The sequence below is a fragment of the Ixodes scapularis genome, unplaced genomic scaffold (genome assembly GCF_016920785.2).
Source record: "Ixodes scapularis isolate PalLabHiFi unplaced genomic scaffold, ASM1692078v2 PGA_scaffold12__126_contigs__length_90152505, whole genome shotgun sequence".
Taxonomy (NCBI): Eukaryota; Metazoa; Arthropoda; class Arachnida; order Ixodida; family Ixodidae; genus Ixodes; species Ixodes scapularis.
Window position 1 is genome coordinate 45,157,434 of NW_024609838.1, and position 18,441 is coordinate 45,175,874.

General features: G+C 42.7%; 1 protein-coding gene across 1 annotated transcript in view; it reads left to right on the forward strand.

Moving 5' to 3' along the window:
- Window positions 1-292: 292 nt before the first annotated feature.
- The window catches only part of LOC115328492 (Bardet-Biedl syndrome 2 protein homolog), a 94,368-nt gene continuing 76,219 nt past the window's right edge, over window positions 293-18,441 (forward strand). The window contains exon 1 of the mRNA XM_042289194.1: window positions 293-433. Within this exon, the coding sequence (XP_042145128.1) occupies window positions 293-433 (141 nt within the window). The remainder of the gene's footprint in view (window positions 434-18,441) is intronic.

Here is an 18,441-nt window from a genome sequence, read left to right on the forward strand (position 1 = left end):
GCTGCGGGTCTCCCTCCAGCTTGACAGCCCCACGGAAGCTTCAGCAACCACGAGTTGGGACGCCGCGACGACGGCGACAATCGCGTCCTCTCGTGTGCTTTTTCAAGTACTTCTACGCTCAACCACCAAGACGACGACATCCGCCAGCATGACAGACCTGCTTCTGTGACGTCATTTGTTGCCTCTTCAGAACCCATGTAGATGTGAATGGGCGGAAGAGGACGCTGAAAACGCCAGTTGGATACGCGGTCTTCCGGGCAGCGTAGTAGATCAGGTGCACCCGACAGAAAAGATGGCGGCGTACAAAGGGAGGGAAAGCCTGGAGCCGGTGTTTACGTTTCACCTGAACCAAAAAATCCAGCCGAGGAAGGTGACCGTCGGGAAGTACGACGGACTTCACGCCTGCCTCACGGCCGCCACGGCCTCGGACAAGGTAGGCCTCGAGGGTGCTTCGGGAGCAGTGTTGTCAGTAATGAGTTTCGAGTAGCGACGTTAGTGGTAACGCGTGGTGACGTACTAACGTATTCGTTATGTTTCTAAAGGACTAACGAGGGAAGCATTGAGGTTACTATTTTACGGTATCGTCTAACGAATTATATTACTTGTTACTTTCGATTAACCCACGATGATTAAAGACTGAATTATTTTCGTGGTATTTTCCAAGTAGATTGAGCTATTTTGCATTAGATAAGGCTCAGTGAATTTTTATTTTGCAGCCTACATGCTTTAGGTTCGATGGGCTTTTATATATAGCCCGTGACCGTGTGGTCACTAAAGGCTTCTGACCAAGAAAAAAATGACTTTAAGACTTCTATTTTTGCAGGTTATATTAAAAAAAAAGTATTCAAAAAGAGATACGTTTGTCAATACGCTTGGTAGAGTAAAACACGTAACGCAGAGGCCGACAGCTCGCTTTGTTCGCTGCGTGCAGAGTACACTGCTGCAGTTGTCTGCTGGTTATAACCGCCTCTTATTCCCAGAAACGGGAACAATTAGCAACAACTAAGCGCGCGAAATGGCCGAAACGTAAGTCAGCATGGAAACGGCCACCGGTTTTTGATGAACATGGTTTGCCTGCTTTTTAGGGTTGTTGTGAGACTGCATGAGGTAGTTTTGTACCACCTCCCTCTAAGCATTCAACCGAGAGATGGTGGATCCAATGCTCATAATCAGTGCCCATTAGTTGTGAATTAAGGTATCAGAAAGCCGAGAAAATAATGCTTACCATTATTTTTTCTTAAATTTTTTTAACTGCATGGTTGCAGCCATGAGTATCGTAGTATTAAATCATACTCTCGTCGGTTGTTGTGCTGTCGCACGGCTTTGGAGTGTTGAGCGAATCTTGCCTTCAGAAGATTCATTGGTGGTTGTTGCTTTGCCACTGTCAGCTTGTCACACTTTTTCATGTTTGCCATATCAGCACAATGCAGAAATGACATCGTGTGTACCAACTTGCTGGTATATATGGCGTTGGCCATCGTGGCATTGTGCAATGTCATCACCACTGCCCACTAGCATTCTTTGCTGACGAGTTTGTTTTCTCCTTTCCATTTCTATACTTCAAAGATGCACCATTTCACGGGAAATTATGTCAAAATCGGGCAAAATGAAAAAAAAGAATTCATGCATTTTTGTTTCTTCTGCAAAGAACTCAACGACAGCGCCGTCAAAAAAAGCTTAACGCACTGGACAATACATGTATGTATAAATTGAAGTGTGCATGGCAAAAAGTAATGTTGCATATTTCTCCAAGTCGCCAGCCTTCGATCCACGTTTGCGTGGCATCTTCGGGTGGGTTCCCTGTTCCTGAATTTTGAAACTACATGCTGAGCTTTTTTTGTGGTCGTGCCTTTCCGTCATAGTCAATATTCACACCAGACCGACCTGCTTCCGCCAGTACGGTTTCTTTCTTTTTTTCCTTTCTTTTATTTTTACCCCGATTGACCAGGAGGTGGGCAGAGACAGAAGGCTGGACACCTGACGAGGTCCCTGCCCCCTCTGCGGTTATTGGAACTTGGCACTTTACAAGAAAACACATAAAAAAGTCTTACACTTCGGAAAGAAACATACATGTACATTAAATATAAAATAAAAGCTAAGAGTGGTTTATCAATAGTTACTCATACAGTTAAATGAAAAACAAAATATAGATATTTACACTCTTTTCTAACTTATGAAACAACGAACACCAAGCATAAACATGACTCGTACCAAAATGAAAATCAAAAACCGACTTCGAGGCTCACTAGATGCGCCTTCAGTATCTTTTTGAACTGGACAAGAGAGCAGTTGAAGCCAATTAAACCTTCAATATTGTTAAGAATGTCCTCCACTTAAGATGTTTCTGTTTGGCTAGCATACTGCCTGCGTATTTTCGGATGTCTTCTGATTTTGTGTAGAAAAGTGTAGTTTTACATCATCTGAAGGAATCTCAAAGAGCGTTTCGCTGTGTATTGTTTGCAGTAGCCTGAAGTAATAAATTTGATTAACCTTTAGTAGACCATGTTTACTAGAAAGTGGCTCTGTCGAAATATCTTGAGACCTGCCGTTGTAATTTTCAAATATTCTTAGTATTTTCTTTTGTAGATTGAGCAGCCAATTGCAATTTCTTGACGTCGTCATGCCCCATACTAAAATAAAGTAACATCGTCTTGACTAAAATATTGAATACTATACATGTTTTCAGCCATATAAGTAAAAGGTTTCTTATTTTGTATATGCATCCAACGGCTTGCGATAGTTCAGTGCTTAATTCTTTTATGTGAGTATTCCATTCGAGCTCTTGATGAAGCCACACCCCAAAGAATTTTTCTTCTTTAACGTCTTCTATAACATTGTTTCTGCAGCATAATGGGATGTGAGTGCTCTCGCATATATATGCAGGTGCAGAAACGGTATACTTTGTTTTCGTAATGTTTAATTCTAATTTATGTATTTCAAGCGAAACTTCGAGATCAGAGACATAATTACTCGTCATAGATTCCAAGCTTACGTTGGAAGTAGAAGAGGAATGTTCGTTGCTGTCATGCACGTACATGAAAAGGTCCGGAAATCCTATAATGGTTGTTATATTTTTTATGTAAAAAATATATAGCAAGGTTCCTAAAATGGTCCCCAGTGAAACGCCATATTCAACCTCGAGTGCGTCCGAAAGAATGTTATTAATGTTAACATACTGCAAACGATGTCGAAGGTAGTTTTATATTAAATTCAAAGCAACGATTCGAAGGTAGGAAAGGTGGTTCCTTTGCATAAGTAAGGTACTGCTCACTCCCCCTTTAACTACAGGCCCTTATCATTGACTAGTGTGCCGTGTAAATTACCTGAACATATCATTTACTCTCACCTTGTAGCCTTTCTCGAGTCCAATTCTTTTTTTACTAATTATCAACACGGGTTTCGGAGGTTTTTTTCTTGTGAAACACAGTTCGTATCGAATGACCTGTTGCTTGCTATTGATGCCGGGCTAATAGTTGACCGCATTTTTTTAGATTTTGCTAAGGCTTTCGACTCTGTCTCGCACGACCTACTTCTCTTGAAACTGAGTAAACTTAATATTGATCCTTACATCTTGGGCTGGATTAAATGTTTTTTTATCTAACCACTCAGAATATGTTTCTGTCACTGGCATAATTCTTCTACTACTCCTGTAGCGTCCGGGGAACCACAGGGGCCTCTCTGGGGCCTCTCTTGGGGCCTCTCTTGTTTTTAGTCTACATTACCGACCTCGCATCGCAAATTGCCTCATATATTAAATTGTTCGCGGATGATTGTGCACTGTACCCCTTAATTACTAATGCCCAAGACTGTGCTATACTACAGTCAGTCCTGGACGTAGTTTCTTCCGGGTGCGCTGAATACGTAATGAAGCTTAATGTTAATAAATGTAAAAGCATGCGTGTTTCCCAACTCTCTAGAAAACTTTACCTTGCCATATACATCCTTAATAATATACCATTAGATGCTGTTTCTTCATACAAGTATCTCGGTATTCACATAACTCATAACCTTTCCTGGAAGATGCACGTCGACTATGTCTCTAATAATACTAATCGTATGGTTCTGTTTTCACGCCGCCACTTCCGTTCCGCTAATCTTCCGGTCAAACTGCAAGTATATAAAACCTTTGTCAGGCCAAAACTTGAATACGCCTGTTCCATTTGGGATCCGGGACATGTAATATAATTACATGTAATGTAATATTTGTTGTGTTCGTCCGTTTTTTTATCGTTCCCCATCTCAGGGTTTGCAAGATGTTAATATTATCACACATTCTCGAATCAGTCCAGAACGGAGCAGCCCGCTTTATCCTTTCTAATTATTCTCGTACTGCTAGTGTTTCATCAATGAAGACAACTTTGAACTTACCTGACCTCGCTTTAGGCCGTAATTACTTTCTTCTTTGTCTTTTTCATAAAATCTATTATACTAACCCAATTTTAAAAGATCAACTACTTTTTCAAGCCTCATATACATGTCACCTCGCAACGATCACCAGTGTAAGGTGGCACGCCGACATGTCATACGAACATCTATTTTGACCCTTTTATTCCAAGAACATCTAAAGAATGGAACCACCTCCCTGCCTCCATCGTGTCCATCCAGGACGCCACATACTTCAAGAAGTTTGCCAATGATTTCATTTGGATCACCCACTACTTTCTGTAGAGCCTCTGGACCTTGAGTATGAAAATAAATAAATAAATAAATAAAATACCGCGTGTGCCATACAATCGAAGTTTTGCTAATAGTATATTATGTTGTATTGTGCCAAAGGCTTTCCTAAATTCTAGGAAGAACCCTAAAGTGTATAGAATATTTTCATTTTTTTTCATTGTCATATATTTCCCCTCTACGAGTGACTGGTCAGGAGGTCTTCATTTTTAAGAGCTATACTGGCATTTATTGATTACATTATGTTTTGTACTAAATTTATCTAATTTTTGTTGAAACCGCTTCGAATATTTTAGATAATATGGGCACAACCGAAATTGGTTTGTAGTTCTGTATCATCTGTTCACCGCCTCTTTTATAAAGAGGAGTTTCTTAAGCAATTTTAAGCTTGTCCGGAAATATCGCCGTTTTTGATGTACTATTTACGATGTTAGAGAATAACCTATATGTTTCAAGACATAATTCATGGGCACTAGCTTGAGGTCGTCAGTGCCACGCCAACGTTTTTTTTATTTTTTATTTTATTGAATAGTCTTTTTACTTCGAATAGTGTTACTGGCTGCAGCATTATCGTGTTTGCTTATGAGGTTATCGTGATTGTGTCTCAATAGTGCGATGTAGATTAGTGTATTAAAGGTGAACCAACTTCTCTAAAATGCTTATTCATTAATTTCGAGACTTCCTGGCCACCATCGTTGACAGTTACACTTTGCGTTCTTTGGAAAATTTTCCCCGCACGAGTGATAGCCAGTCTTTCATATCTTTCCTGGCTCGTTGTAAAATCTCGAAAAAAGGTCTTGATAATGGCTAGCTTTATCTTTTTTAAAATCGAAGTTCTTGCGTGTTTTTGAAAATTATATGAGAATGATTTGGTCTCTACACGTAATGAAATCATGATTCATTTCATCGTTTTTCTTAACTCATTTCTTTGAGCTGTAAGTGACCCAGGGTTTTCTTATTTTATTTTTATTCCTATTTGCTTACATCAGTGGGAAAGCACCATCGTAACAAAACACAAGTTGTTTCAAAAACTTGCGTACGCAAGGTTTGGATCACTTTCCCCTAACGATATTCCCCGCTCTGTTCGATCAACCATGACACAAAATGCCCCTTTGATTCACCTTTTTTTTTTTTGATAAGTGTAAATTTGGTTTTTACGTGTGTGTGGTTCACGAATGATATAATTTCAGACACTTGATGAATTTCCCCCTTTCTGGAAAAATGTTGTCAAAAGGGGTCCTACCGCTTGTCTCGTCAAGGTTGATTCAGGGCAACAGGTCATTGTACATTCGGGTCACGACAATAGCCACTCTTTTGGTTTCCAGTTTCAGCCATGCGATTTGTGATTTAGAGAAAGGAGAGGGCATGTCTTTGTAACAGTGAAAGCTATGGAACATAGATATTTATAAAATAAGGAAGAGAGGAAGTTGAACCTTCTCTCTTAGATTCTTAACCACTCCAACTCATGCGGCCGCGGGCTAGACTGATGGAATATATGATGGGATTACTATGAGCTTCCTAGCGACTACCTCGGGGAGTGTATTGCATTTTAAGGTATCGGTGTTTATGGAAGCAATACTTATGTGCGACTTTTCTCGTCGGACAAATTAGTATTGTTATTGGAAATGGCACCAACGTCAAATTCAACTCAAGAAAACTTAAATGATACAATCGCGTTTTTTTTTTATCTGGCATGCACGTTTACAACATGGTCATTATTTATTTATTTTTAATAAAAACACTGCGAAAATAAACTCCGAATTTAGGAAGGTCGGTATTCAAACAAATAAAAAGTCCGATAATCTTCGAATATTCAGCAAAAAATAAACTCCAAAAAACACCCTCAGAATTTGACGAAAAATAAACTCCGAAAACACGGAACCCTATGCATAACTAATATATTTCTTTCCATCAATTTAGGTTTTCTCTAAATTAAGGAAAAATTAAAATTGATTAATTCAAGCGTAGCAAAACAAAAAAGAAATACAAATAAAAGCAACAGGAATTTCGAGAACGGCACAAAAGACCGCTGGATTTCATCATAGAACAATGTTGAGTTTATTGTATAATTTACTGTCGTAATCAATATAAAATAAAATAAATCTCATTTGAAAAGAGTTTCTTTTTCTTGATCAGACTGGCCTCCAGCACAGACCAATGTGTACTGCATCACGTCTTGTTGTTACCCAGATGTTTCCATACCTGCTGACGTAAACATCCATCTTTCCGATGCTTTTTTTTAAATAGTTAGTGTCAGTTTGAAACTTCAGCGACCGAAATCACATGCTTTGGAGAAATATAGGTTTTTCTAATAGCGTCTGACATCGCTTGGAATTTTCGTTATATAGTTTAAAAACTTTAGAGTTATATAGCACTCGCTTTTTTTTAAATCCTTGTGCATGCTCGACTGGGCCTATTTCATCTGGAATACGTTTACTACGAAATAATGCATTTACGCCGAAATTAGTTCAAAATACATCTACCAATGTTTGCCACCGTAATATCTCACTGGCGTCGCGAGTTCTGTTCTCACTGACAGCCATTTCGCTGAGAGTAATGAAAGATGACGACCCAAGAACTCAACACCAAACTAAGGTTATTTCGAATTACCGAACCTAAACAATAAAACATTTCAGACTTACAGAATGAACGCCAGCGTAATTTCAAATCTGCTAGATTCCCGGCACCCGCTCAATGTCCGCGATTCCTCCCTCTAGTTAATAATGTTAATTAAAATCTGCGATTAAGTTTTCGTCATTTTTTTTTGTCATTTAATGAAACAATGACTACTAGACACAAATATAAACTATAGTTAACCTAAGCTTGCCTAAAACAGTATCATTCAAAGCGTCTTTCTTTTCTTTTTTTAACAGCATCGGAGATTGCAACAGGCTCCCTGAAAGAGTTGTCCCTTTAGAAACAGCGTCTGCTTATAGTCGCGCCCTTCTGGATCCCTCGTCAATTCACTATAGTCAGCGACAACTTAAGCAACGCGTGACCTATGTTCACGTTTTTAGCTTCGTTATCTGTTCTTACCTTCTGACGCCGCAATGTCCTTGAGCGCGGAGCGGTAATAAAATAGTTGGGACTGGCCAGAACCTGCGTTTCTTGAAAGAGAAGCTGAAAAACCTACTTGAAAATGAAACGAGTGACTGTAGAATTCTAGAGTATTTTTATCCGCTGAATCTGAATGTTACGTTCTTTTTTTACCCGAAGATGTTACTAAACGCGGGAAAACACAAATAATGTCCGATCAGATCGTTACATCCTAAAATGATCTTTCGGCAGTCAAGCGCTTGTCGCTTTTGTGGGCTGCGCATGCAGTTGCGTGCTTGTCAGGTAGAAATTCCCCCGCACTGACGCCAGTCGTGAACTCTTTTACTGAAATATTTGAAAATAGCAAGAGCGCTCGTGTATATCTTTGATAGGCTCTGAACCCGAGCGAGAGCGTAAATTCCGAAAACTCCTTTCATGACATGACGCACCGGGATGGAGGGGCTCGACCTCTATATTGAAGAAGATCATCTGTAGCCTCCGGAAAAAAAAAGTTTAAAAAAATAATCTCGATATTTTACATGAAGACGATTTAAGTGGTTTTACTAAAATGGAGAACTTCTTCAGTTTCCCTTCAAAGTTGACTCAAAGTTGACAGGAAACAATATTTCTCACTTTCGCTACATACTAATTGGAATCAATCCATAACGTTAATAAATGAATAAACGTGCGTTCGTTTTTTTTTTCTTAGGCAATGACAGTTGCATGAATAGTTCAAGAAATATGAGCCTGACCTGGTCCCAATCCTATATGCTGCCAACGTTAATCATAGCCACGCTCTGGGGTCGGCAAAGTAGAAAACGCGTGCTGAGCTGCAGGCATTGTTAGATTTCGGCTGTTCTCATCACCGCAGTGGTTGGACACAAGAAACTACTTTTCGAGTGACCGCCGAGACATTGATTGTCACGAGCGCAAGTCGACTGCTTACGCAGTTCTCGTGTCCAGTCCGTGAGCCGCGCTCGGCTATCGTCAGGCGGGTGGTTTTGGTCCCACACTTACGGCATCAATCTTTGCGAAGGCAAGACTTAAAGAAATAGCCTCTTTTTATCTTCGCAGTTTCACCGCGCCAAAAAAGCGTCTGAGTCAGTGGCGGTCTGTGCGAGTATACTTGAGCCAGACCAGGACCAGTACGCCTCTTGAAAGGCATAAACACTTCAAATCGATATCGTTTTATGACCCTTTTTAGCTGTTATTCAATATGCGGGCAGAAGTGCGAGAAAGCGCGAATGCGTCAGAACGCCAAGCTCCGGTTGGAAGGATTACTCGGTAGAAGCAAAGCCATGGAGGGATAGAGTAAAAGTAAAGGTTGTACATCCCCATAAATCCTACCGGCTCATATAGAGGAACGGCACGGAGGACACCTAGCAGCAGCCAGAGGCGCTAAATTAGCCTCGATTTCGATTAACGTCAATCTCGGTTTCGTATTTTCAGCTCTTGCTTACTTCGATTAAAATAATATTTTATTTTATTTTTTTAGGTACTCACCCGTTAACGTTTCAGTAATTTTATTCTCACTGTTTAAGGCCAATGACGTCCTTTTAAAGCAATCAAATATCTTTGTTAGAACCTCAGCCCCGGAAATAAAGGCGACAAGAAGTGATCGAAACATAGTTTATTGTAGGCAAAATCATGTACAGGCAGACAAACTGCGTGTTCTGTTAATACGAATACCTGCATGCAGATGGAGGAGAAACCTCGCGCATTTTTACGTTATAATTTAGGAGTGTGGTGTTAGTCGATTGAATGATTTTGTTTGTTTTCAAGAAATATAAGAACGCATTACGCCGGCATCCGGCGTCTGGATTTCGAGTTCTAACGCGTTCGACAAGTTCAGTGACCACAAAGGGAGCTAGCGCTTATGTTCTCGTGTCCCTTAGTTTCTAGTTTCTATTTTACCCTCAAGGTAAAAAGTTCCTTACAGAGCTGAGTGAATACGAACGAGTCAATCGCAAATAATGGTGCTCTTGGTAAGAGTTTGCTCAAAGAGAACAGCATCACTAATTGCGGGAATTGAGCAGGGAAGGTGGTTTCAGTCATGCGATGTTTGATGTTTAAAGTTTGAGTTTTGTTGGAATTTTCACGGGCCGAGCCCGGTAGAGAGGTGAAGAAAAAAGGCATTTCTACCTGACGATGGTCTCTAACCCCGCAGTCTACAGCAGTACACACAATATATGTACATAAATAATAGAAGAAAAAAACATGCAGAGGAGCAAAGAAAACCTCTCACAGTTACATGCGCATTTTACATGAACGCATCTCTGAGAAAAATAACTCGAAATCATTAGGAACACAACAAAAAGTAATTGCAGCTGTATTTAAATAATCAAATTGCACAATTAATAATAACAACTAAATCACAAGAAAACAATTAAAAACTCATAACTGACGCTAAAAAAACAAAAAAAAAATGTATTGCTTACATTATTGGAACACAAAAAATACTGTTAATACACCAGGCGTGTAATAACTCATAATTGAGGCACAAAAACGTTCACCTCGCTGTTGGCACACACAAAAACAATGTTACTACACAAAGGCGACGGCACAGAAAAGGAATACTGGCACCAAACCATTATTAATTTCTTCAGTATAAATTTTACTAAAGTTTTTTTTTTTCTTTTCTTCTTTACCCCAGACATATTTGCCTTCTGTAGGCACGTGTTTTATTTCGTTCTTGTAAGTATGGAATGATAATAAAAAGTCGGGATGGTCACCCAAAGTGTTCAGCAGCTCAGAAACCTGATAACCGAAAGTTTTTTTTTTCTTTTATTCTTTCATGATTCGTTCTGACTTCCTTCTTTTGGCATTTCGAAATTCATAGGCACCTGTAACGCTTTTATTTCTTTAATCAAGTTTTTCTTTTCAGATTGTTTTCAAAAGCTGGAAGAAAGAGATCTGGTCCGCTTTAAATGCTTTTTTTTTTTTAATAGTGGGTTACAGTGGTGCAAATTACAAATTTTACTTTGATTTCTCTGAAATATGCGTAGTACCCTTTTTTGGAATAATATTAAACTATTTCAATCTGTCTTAATGGTTGTTCCTTATATGAGAAGTCCGGAACAAATGTTTCAGTAGAACAAGGAGTAATATAGGTTTGTCTTTAGACAGCTAGGTACTAAATTTGATAATCTGTGCATTAAACCGATTGACCTCGATAAATCACTAGTTAGTTTAGTAGCATGGGTGTTCCAGGTAAATTGTTCATTTAACCAGACGCCAAGATACGCTTGCCGTTGTTCCTGAGATATGGGGATATCATTAAATTGGCCAGTTGTAATGTTGCAGCATCGTGCTTATTGGTGGGGCTAAACATAACCTAATTTGTTTTGTACAGCCGTGAGCGATACGAAGATGAACAGCCTTCTTCTTGTTTTTGACGCGCCTGCAAATTTTGAAACAAGCTCTGTTCCAGAAGAGGAGTAGAACGCAAAGTTTAGACCCCCAAGCCACATACCATTTGAGACGTTGAGAGTTAGTATAGCTTTAGGAAGCCGTAAAACAGGCAAGAAACCAGGTAAGGTGTTCACCTTCATAATGCCGGCTGGTGTACACCTAAAGTTGAACTTGATTTCGTTCGAGCCCTTTTCACAGTTGGTTTAACTAATCATTTCCCTGTACCTGTGAGTTGTTTTTACACTTCCATTGAAAAAATAAAAAAGTTTGAGTCGTCAGCTTACACTACTGTACGTGGGAGAATTCTGGATATTCGAGGCGTAAATGATAAGTCCAACGCGTGTGTGTGTGTTGACGCTCGGTATATCCCAGTCTTATGGGCGATTTTCGTCGCGTGTTTTCCAACCTACCTTCACGGCTTTGTCTTTAGACCGCCAGGCGCCGTGAATATCTGATTCGGTCGAGGAGGCATGGCGAGCGAACCTGCGGCTGCAGCCTTCTGTGTTAGCCACTGAGTGCCGTCCATTTCGATGGAGTCGCCTATAAATGTGATCGAGGTGCACTGTTAAGATTATTCAAGGTCGAGTTTATGACGAGAAAATTATGTGTCCATAATTATTGTTACAAAAAAGAAAAAAAGACGGGCGCGCATTTTTACGGCGGAAGACAGATCAAGCAAACCGAAAAGCGCAGTGGCACCTCAATAGATCATACAAAAAACAGTCTGCTGACATTGTCCGAGGCGTGTTTCTGCCTTGTATGCAGACTTGTACGTAACGCATTACAAGTAATAGATTATATGCAGTCGATTACATTTTACTATATTTTTGTATCGCTTTAATTACTCATTTTAATGAGTAACGATTCTTGTAACTGAATTACTTTTTCGCTGATTAAAAAATTACCCATTGCAACTTTTCTCAATTTCTATTTACTTTTTACAGCGGAGCTGTTAAGGGCTACGTTTCCCAGGATCGTGTCCGGTACCAAAGAAATGTCGACACAAACCTTCACGGCACAGCTACCACCATCTATAAGCGACCGCGGCAACCAGTCTGGTTGCTGCCGTCGCTTATAGATGACGGCAGCCTTTTCAGCAATCACAGAAGAATGGATAGTCGGGTGAGAGAGAGAGGTGACGCTTTATTAAAATATTTGGGCGGACTTAGCCTTGCCGATTAGGCCGGCATTGTCCCGCCCAGAAATGAAAATGAAATAATAAAATGAATAAAACTAACTGAAATAAATGATGATTGAAGAAGAAAAGAACACACTCACACACGCACGCAACACAAAAAAAACACAAAAACTTAGTGTTTGTCTTGTTTCGAAGATAAGTCACAAGTCCAGTCACGCACACTTCCGGTCTTTCAAGTGTTGATGGCACTCAGTATTTCATTCTATAGTCGTGCTTGTAGTCCAGTCGCCTGGAGGAAGTTTAGGAAAAGGGTCTGTAGTAGCTTTCTTCGAGCTCTTCTTCCAGTTGGATATATTAAATCTGTAATGTCGTTGATCTTGAAGTTATGCCTGTTAAGTTCTTGAGCGAAGTCCTTTCGATGACTCTCGAATTTATTACAATCACAAAGTAGGTGATTTAAATATTTTGTAACACCACAACTGTCGCAGGAGGCTGAAGGTACCTTACCCCATTTGTGCAAAAGTTGTCTGGTGCGAGCAGTTCCGGTGCGAAGTCGGTAAAGTAGAGTTGCTTCCTTGCGGCGTAGGCTTCCACAGAGACAGGGTTGATGTTGGCTATTTTTTGCCTCCGACAAAGAGCCGAGATGTTCTTTGACACGTATGCGGAAAGCTTTCGGGTCGTCAGGTGTGTGTATTGTTCGCTCTTTATTGTGTGCGTTCGTAGCAAGGTTGTCCGCTCTTTCATTTCCGGTGAGTCCAACGTGGGCGGGAATTCATTGAAAACATATTTTGAAACCGGAGTCCTCAAGGGATTCTGTCGCGGACCGAGCAGCCACCGCGATTTCCGATGTTCCTTGTATATGTTTTAGCTGTTGCAGTGCACACTGAGAGTCTGTGAGCACAACTACTTTTTGCGGTGTAAATCTCTTAAGAGTATGGAGTGCTTCCACAATTGCTATTATTTCTGCGGTCGTGGAGGACACCATTTGGTCGATACGGCCGCTCCACTGAAGGTTATAGGCTGGCACATTATAGGCGGCTGTGCTACTTCTTTTATGACGATTTACAAAACCATCCGTGTAAACTTGCAAAAAATCTTTAAATGTTGTTTCAATGTACTCCGTTGCTGACATTTTCAGCACCACTTCGTTTGATATTTTCTTGTTTGGTATACCCAGGATCTTCTCATTGCATTTTGGGATGTATCCTCCCATGGGGGCTTAGGTTGGTAGTCAAAACTATCTGGTCGCGCTTCTGATTGCCACCCTAGGTGTTTCAGAGTCTGTAAAGAAATGTGAAAGCGCGAACTCGTCCTTTTCGCTAGTCGTTGGAGCAGGCTCCTTCCAGTAGCTGTTTCGTGCAAGCGGAGCTTCTGTAGGAGTAGGCGTTGCGTTGCCAAAAGAGGCAGTGGCAGAGCTTGTGCCTCTTTGTACACCAGGTCATTTCTGGTAGAACTGGGGACACCAAGGCTTGTACGAAGTCCTCGTCTGTGGATGCGTTCGAGAAGTTCAGAGTCGGACCGTGATAGCTTCATATAAGGGAGGGCGTATAAGATGCGGGAAACTACTAATGCTGAATGGAGACGTAGCATAGACCTTGGAGAGTTCCCCCACGACTGTCCTGCCACCCTCCCAATGGCATTTCTCACTACCACTGTGGACTTTGCCGTAGCCATTGCCTGTGAGTGCCTATTCAGCCGAGAATTGATGGAGAAGCCTAGAAATCGATGCTGCCGGACACGACGAATCGGAGTTCCGTTTACCTGAAGATCTATTCGTGTGCTGTTTCGATCTTTTCCGGGAAAAAGAATGAACGCCGTCTTCTCTGGTGAAAAATGGAGTCCGCACTCAGCTAAGTACTTGCTCGAGGCTTTAATCGCAGCTTGAGCAGCATTTCGTAGACCATGATGCCTGAAGCCTGAAGTCCAAATACAAATATCATCCGCGTAAATTGACATACTAGTAGGAAGAGTGTACTTGGGGAGTGCTTCTGGTAACTTTGACAAAAGGATATTAAAAAGTATCGGCGATAGTACACTTCCTTGGGGCACGCCACAAAGGGATTTACGCTGCGAGCTCACTGCTCGTCCCAGCCGAACTTGGAGCGTTCGTCCAGCTAAAACATTCTTTAGGAAGACCTGTAAATGACCCGTCATTCCAAGTTGTGTTAGCTTTCTCAGAACTGCGGAATGCTGTACATTGTCATAAGCCTGGCTGATGTCAAAGAATATTGCATTCCCCTTTCCTGTGGCAGAACCTACGTAGGACAGACGGGACGGTGTATTAATGACCGGTTAAGGGAGCACAATCTTTCTCTAAATTCAACAGTGGGGGTCACCTACCTCAGCATTGTCAAGCGTGTAAGTGTACACCTTCTTTACAAAAGACCTCGATAATTGGCAGATTCACCAAAAAAAAAACACTCGCGAAATTTTTGAAGCCTTTAGTATACTCCGCTTAGGCGAGTGTTGTGTCAGCCATCCTTCTGTGGCTTTAACCGACAAGGAAATAGCCTTTCTACAGTCGTTCGAGTGTGGTTGATGGTGTGTGTCCTCCGCGTGCTCGGGTGCCCCCGTGCGAGTGTGGCCTCGGCTCGAGCTGATACCGAGGGCTGTTCCTTTTTCTTCCATCAATACATCGAGTTGTGAGTTTGCACTTGTCTCTTCTCTCTTCCCTCTTCCCTCTTCTCTGTACCTTTCTATTTGTGCGCAATTTTAACCATGTTCAATATTGCCAGAGTTGAGTTCTTGTTGTAGTGATTATGCTCAACAGCACTCAATAGGTCAATCACACTATCCGCTGTTGAGAGGCCTTTTCTGAATCCGGTCATCTCTTTGGGTAATAGTAGATATTTCTCAAGCCACCACGAGACACGATAATGGATCATTCGCTCCATAAGTTTCGCCACGCATGACGTTAGCGATATAGGTCGATATGAAGATGATGATGTTCTCGGTTTTCCCGGCTTGTGTATAGGAACAACCCATGCTGTTCGCCAAGTTTCTGGTATGTTTCCCGTTGTCCATATGATATTGAGGGAATTCAGAAGTTCCCCTAGTCGTCCGTCAGGTAAGTTTTGGAGCATCTGATTTGTGATCCCGTCAGGACCTGGTGCACTTTTTCTGCGACACATTTTAGAGCGCAGCTCTTAGGGGCCCGTTCCCGGCTTGAGCGGCGTCGGCGTCGCCGTCGGCGTCGGCGTAACCAAGGTCATCCCAAGGTCACGTGGCCCCCAAGGTCACGTGGCCCCAAGGTCACGTGACACCCAAAGTAACGTGACCCCCTGAAGTCACGTGACCCCCCCGAGGTCGCGTGACCTCCCCAGGTCACGTGACCACCCCCAGGGTCACGTGACCTCCCGATGACGTCACCGGCATCCGCATCGTCATCGTCCTCATCACTGATGACGTCATCAGTGACGTCACTGATGACGTCATCAGTGATGATGACGATGACGATGCGGATGCCGGTGACGTCACTGATGACGTCATCAGTGATGATGACGATGTGGATGCCGGTGAGGTCATCAGTGACGTCACTGATGACGTCATCAGGGATGATGACGATGACGATGCGGATGCCGGTGACGTCATCAGTGACGATGACGTCATCGGGGAGGTCACGTGACCTCGGCGGGGGTCACGTGACCTGGGGGTGTCACGTGACTTCGGGGGCATCCGCATCGTCATCGTCACAAATGACGTCATCAGTGACGTCACTGATGACGTCACCGACATCCGCATCGTCATCGTCATCATCGCTGATGACGTCATCGGAGTCCGCATCGTCATCGTCACTGATGACGTCATCAGTGACATCACTGATGACATCATCGGCATGGTCACGTGACTCCCCAAGGTCACGTGACCCCCCCAGGTCACTTCACCCCCCAGTACCCTTCCCTCCTCCTCCTCAAGAGCTGCGCTCTAATTCGGTGTTACAGGGAGTTATAAACGGCTTTCACTTTTTTTAGTGCAGCGGCTAGTTCGCCTGCGGTGAAGAGAGCGTCAAGAGGTGATTTCTTTTTTACCGCGTAGCTTTCCGCTCCAACCTCACTTTGAGGCGTTGAAAAATAATTCGCAAAGCTTTCTAGTGTGTCTTTTAGATTTTCGCCCAGACGAAGTGCCATTGAAGCGTAAGATGTATGCGTCTCGTTTTTCCTCGTAAAGCAGTTCAAAATCCGCCAAATGTGGGTTCCAGGCTTGTTAGCATCGGCCGACGCTGTGCTGTCATCCCACTGCTTGCGCTTGGTCTTTTTTGCATATCGACGAATGATTGCATTTATTATATTTAGCACGGTTTTTACTTCACGTGTATAGATACGCTGAAGTTTTCTTTCTACTTGTCTACGTTGCGTAAAAAGCTTAAATAGTGTCAAGTCGGGCTCGGGATAATGGCTTGGAAGGCGCATTCTGATTGTGGCTCTTTCAGCACTAATCACTATCGCCTGGTCTAGGGGTTCCGATGATGCTGTGAGATCTTTTCTGTAATTGTCCCAGTGAATGAAGTGTCCAATGCGTTGCTGTGTTGAGCAAACGCCTGCTAACTCTATAAATATGGGATAGTGATCACTGCCCATTGTATCTTGATAGGTTCTCCATTGTATGCTGAGGTCTGATGAGTATGCCGTGATGTCTATTGCACTGTATGTGTTAGGTGATCTAAAAAATGTCGGACTTCCGTCATTTGCTATAGCCAAATCACAATCCTCAAAAGCCTGAACCAGTGCTTTCCCTCTAGCATCATCTTTTGCACTCCCCCAGAGGCTGTGATGCGCGTTCCAGTCACCGCATAACACAATAGGGTCTGAGCAGCGTTTGCACAGTTCGGCAACCGCACTCGCAACAGTAGCTTTGCCCTTCCCCGGACGCACATAGGCTGAGCCGATGCATAGTGGATATCCACCTACGACTACATGCGCTGCTATCAGTTCGAGATGTTCTGTGCACAGGTCACTTGTGTCAATCCTATGTTGGGGAAGCTTTTTTCGCATAAATAACGCCGCAGATCCGTGGGGAAATCCTTTAATTGTGGGATTTTTGTAGCATGTGTATCCGGAAATACTACCATTATTTGGTAGTCCTGCTTCACTAAATGCTAAGATTGGTATTTGGTAAGTTTGTAAATATAAGGACAGCGCCGCCAATCTTACTGGGAGGCTCGCACAGTTCCATTGCATTATTAATGGCACATTTCTTTGTTTAGGGGGCACTGTTGATTGATGTTTTGGATCCTGAGCCATAACTACATCCATTTTCGGATCATATCAGTAATTGTCACTTCGAAAACCATAATTCCTTGTAGTACCATTTTTAGATGGCCTGGAGGTAGTTGGGCAATGAAGCCTCGTATGGCAGAGAAAAGCAAACTTACTATGTCGTTGACATTTGATGTCCCAGACAGATCAGTTTCTCTCTTTGGGTGTGGTGGGACATTTTCTGTCGCTCTACTGTAGAGGCGTCTACCCGTCGACGAAGCCCGGTGAGCTTGGGACACGTTGGGGTCTTGCGATTCTCTGGGTGGTAAGGGAAGAAACTCCTCCTCGAGTAGCGCCTGTTTCTCTGTTAGATTCTTACTGGCGCTGTTCGTTTTCCTATATTTTCGTCGCCCCTCCTGTGGTTTCATGCCAGATGTTGTTTGGCTGTCTGTAGGTTTTGACATCGCAACTGGTGCGACAGGTGATTTCTGCGATGCGGCCGTATCGTTGACCTCCACGGTCTCCACTGGCTTCAAAGCCTGTCGTGGTCTATTGACAAAAGCCTTGCTTCTTGCGAGTGCTCCGAAGCGCACTTTGCAGTTGACGTAGCTTGCGGGATGGTCCCCACCGCAGTTTGCACACTTCACGGGGTCTTCTCCCTTGCTGTCTTTGGTTGCGTGTGGTCCTGCGCACTTTTTGCACTTGACAGCGTTCTTGCAGTATTTGGCTATGTGTCCGAGTGCCTGGCAGTTGAAACATCGGGAGGGGGCTTCAACATAATCGCAGACCTCATGTATGGTGAACCCAAGGCTCACTCTTACTGGGCGCTCTGTGTTTGGCCGGAAAGTTAGAACGACTCGGTCAGTCGGTTTAGCCACTTCGCCAACCTTTGCGCGACGTCGGTAGAGTCGGCGGGCTGCGATCACACCAGCCGGTTCCAGGAATTCCGTTAGCTCGCTGTCCGAGTACCAATCAGGTACCCCTGTC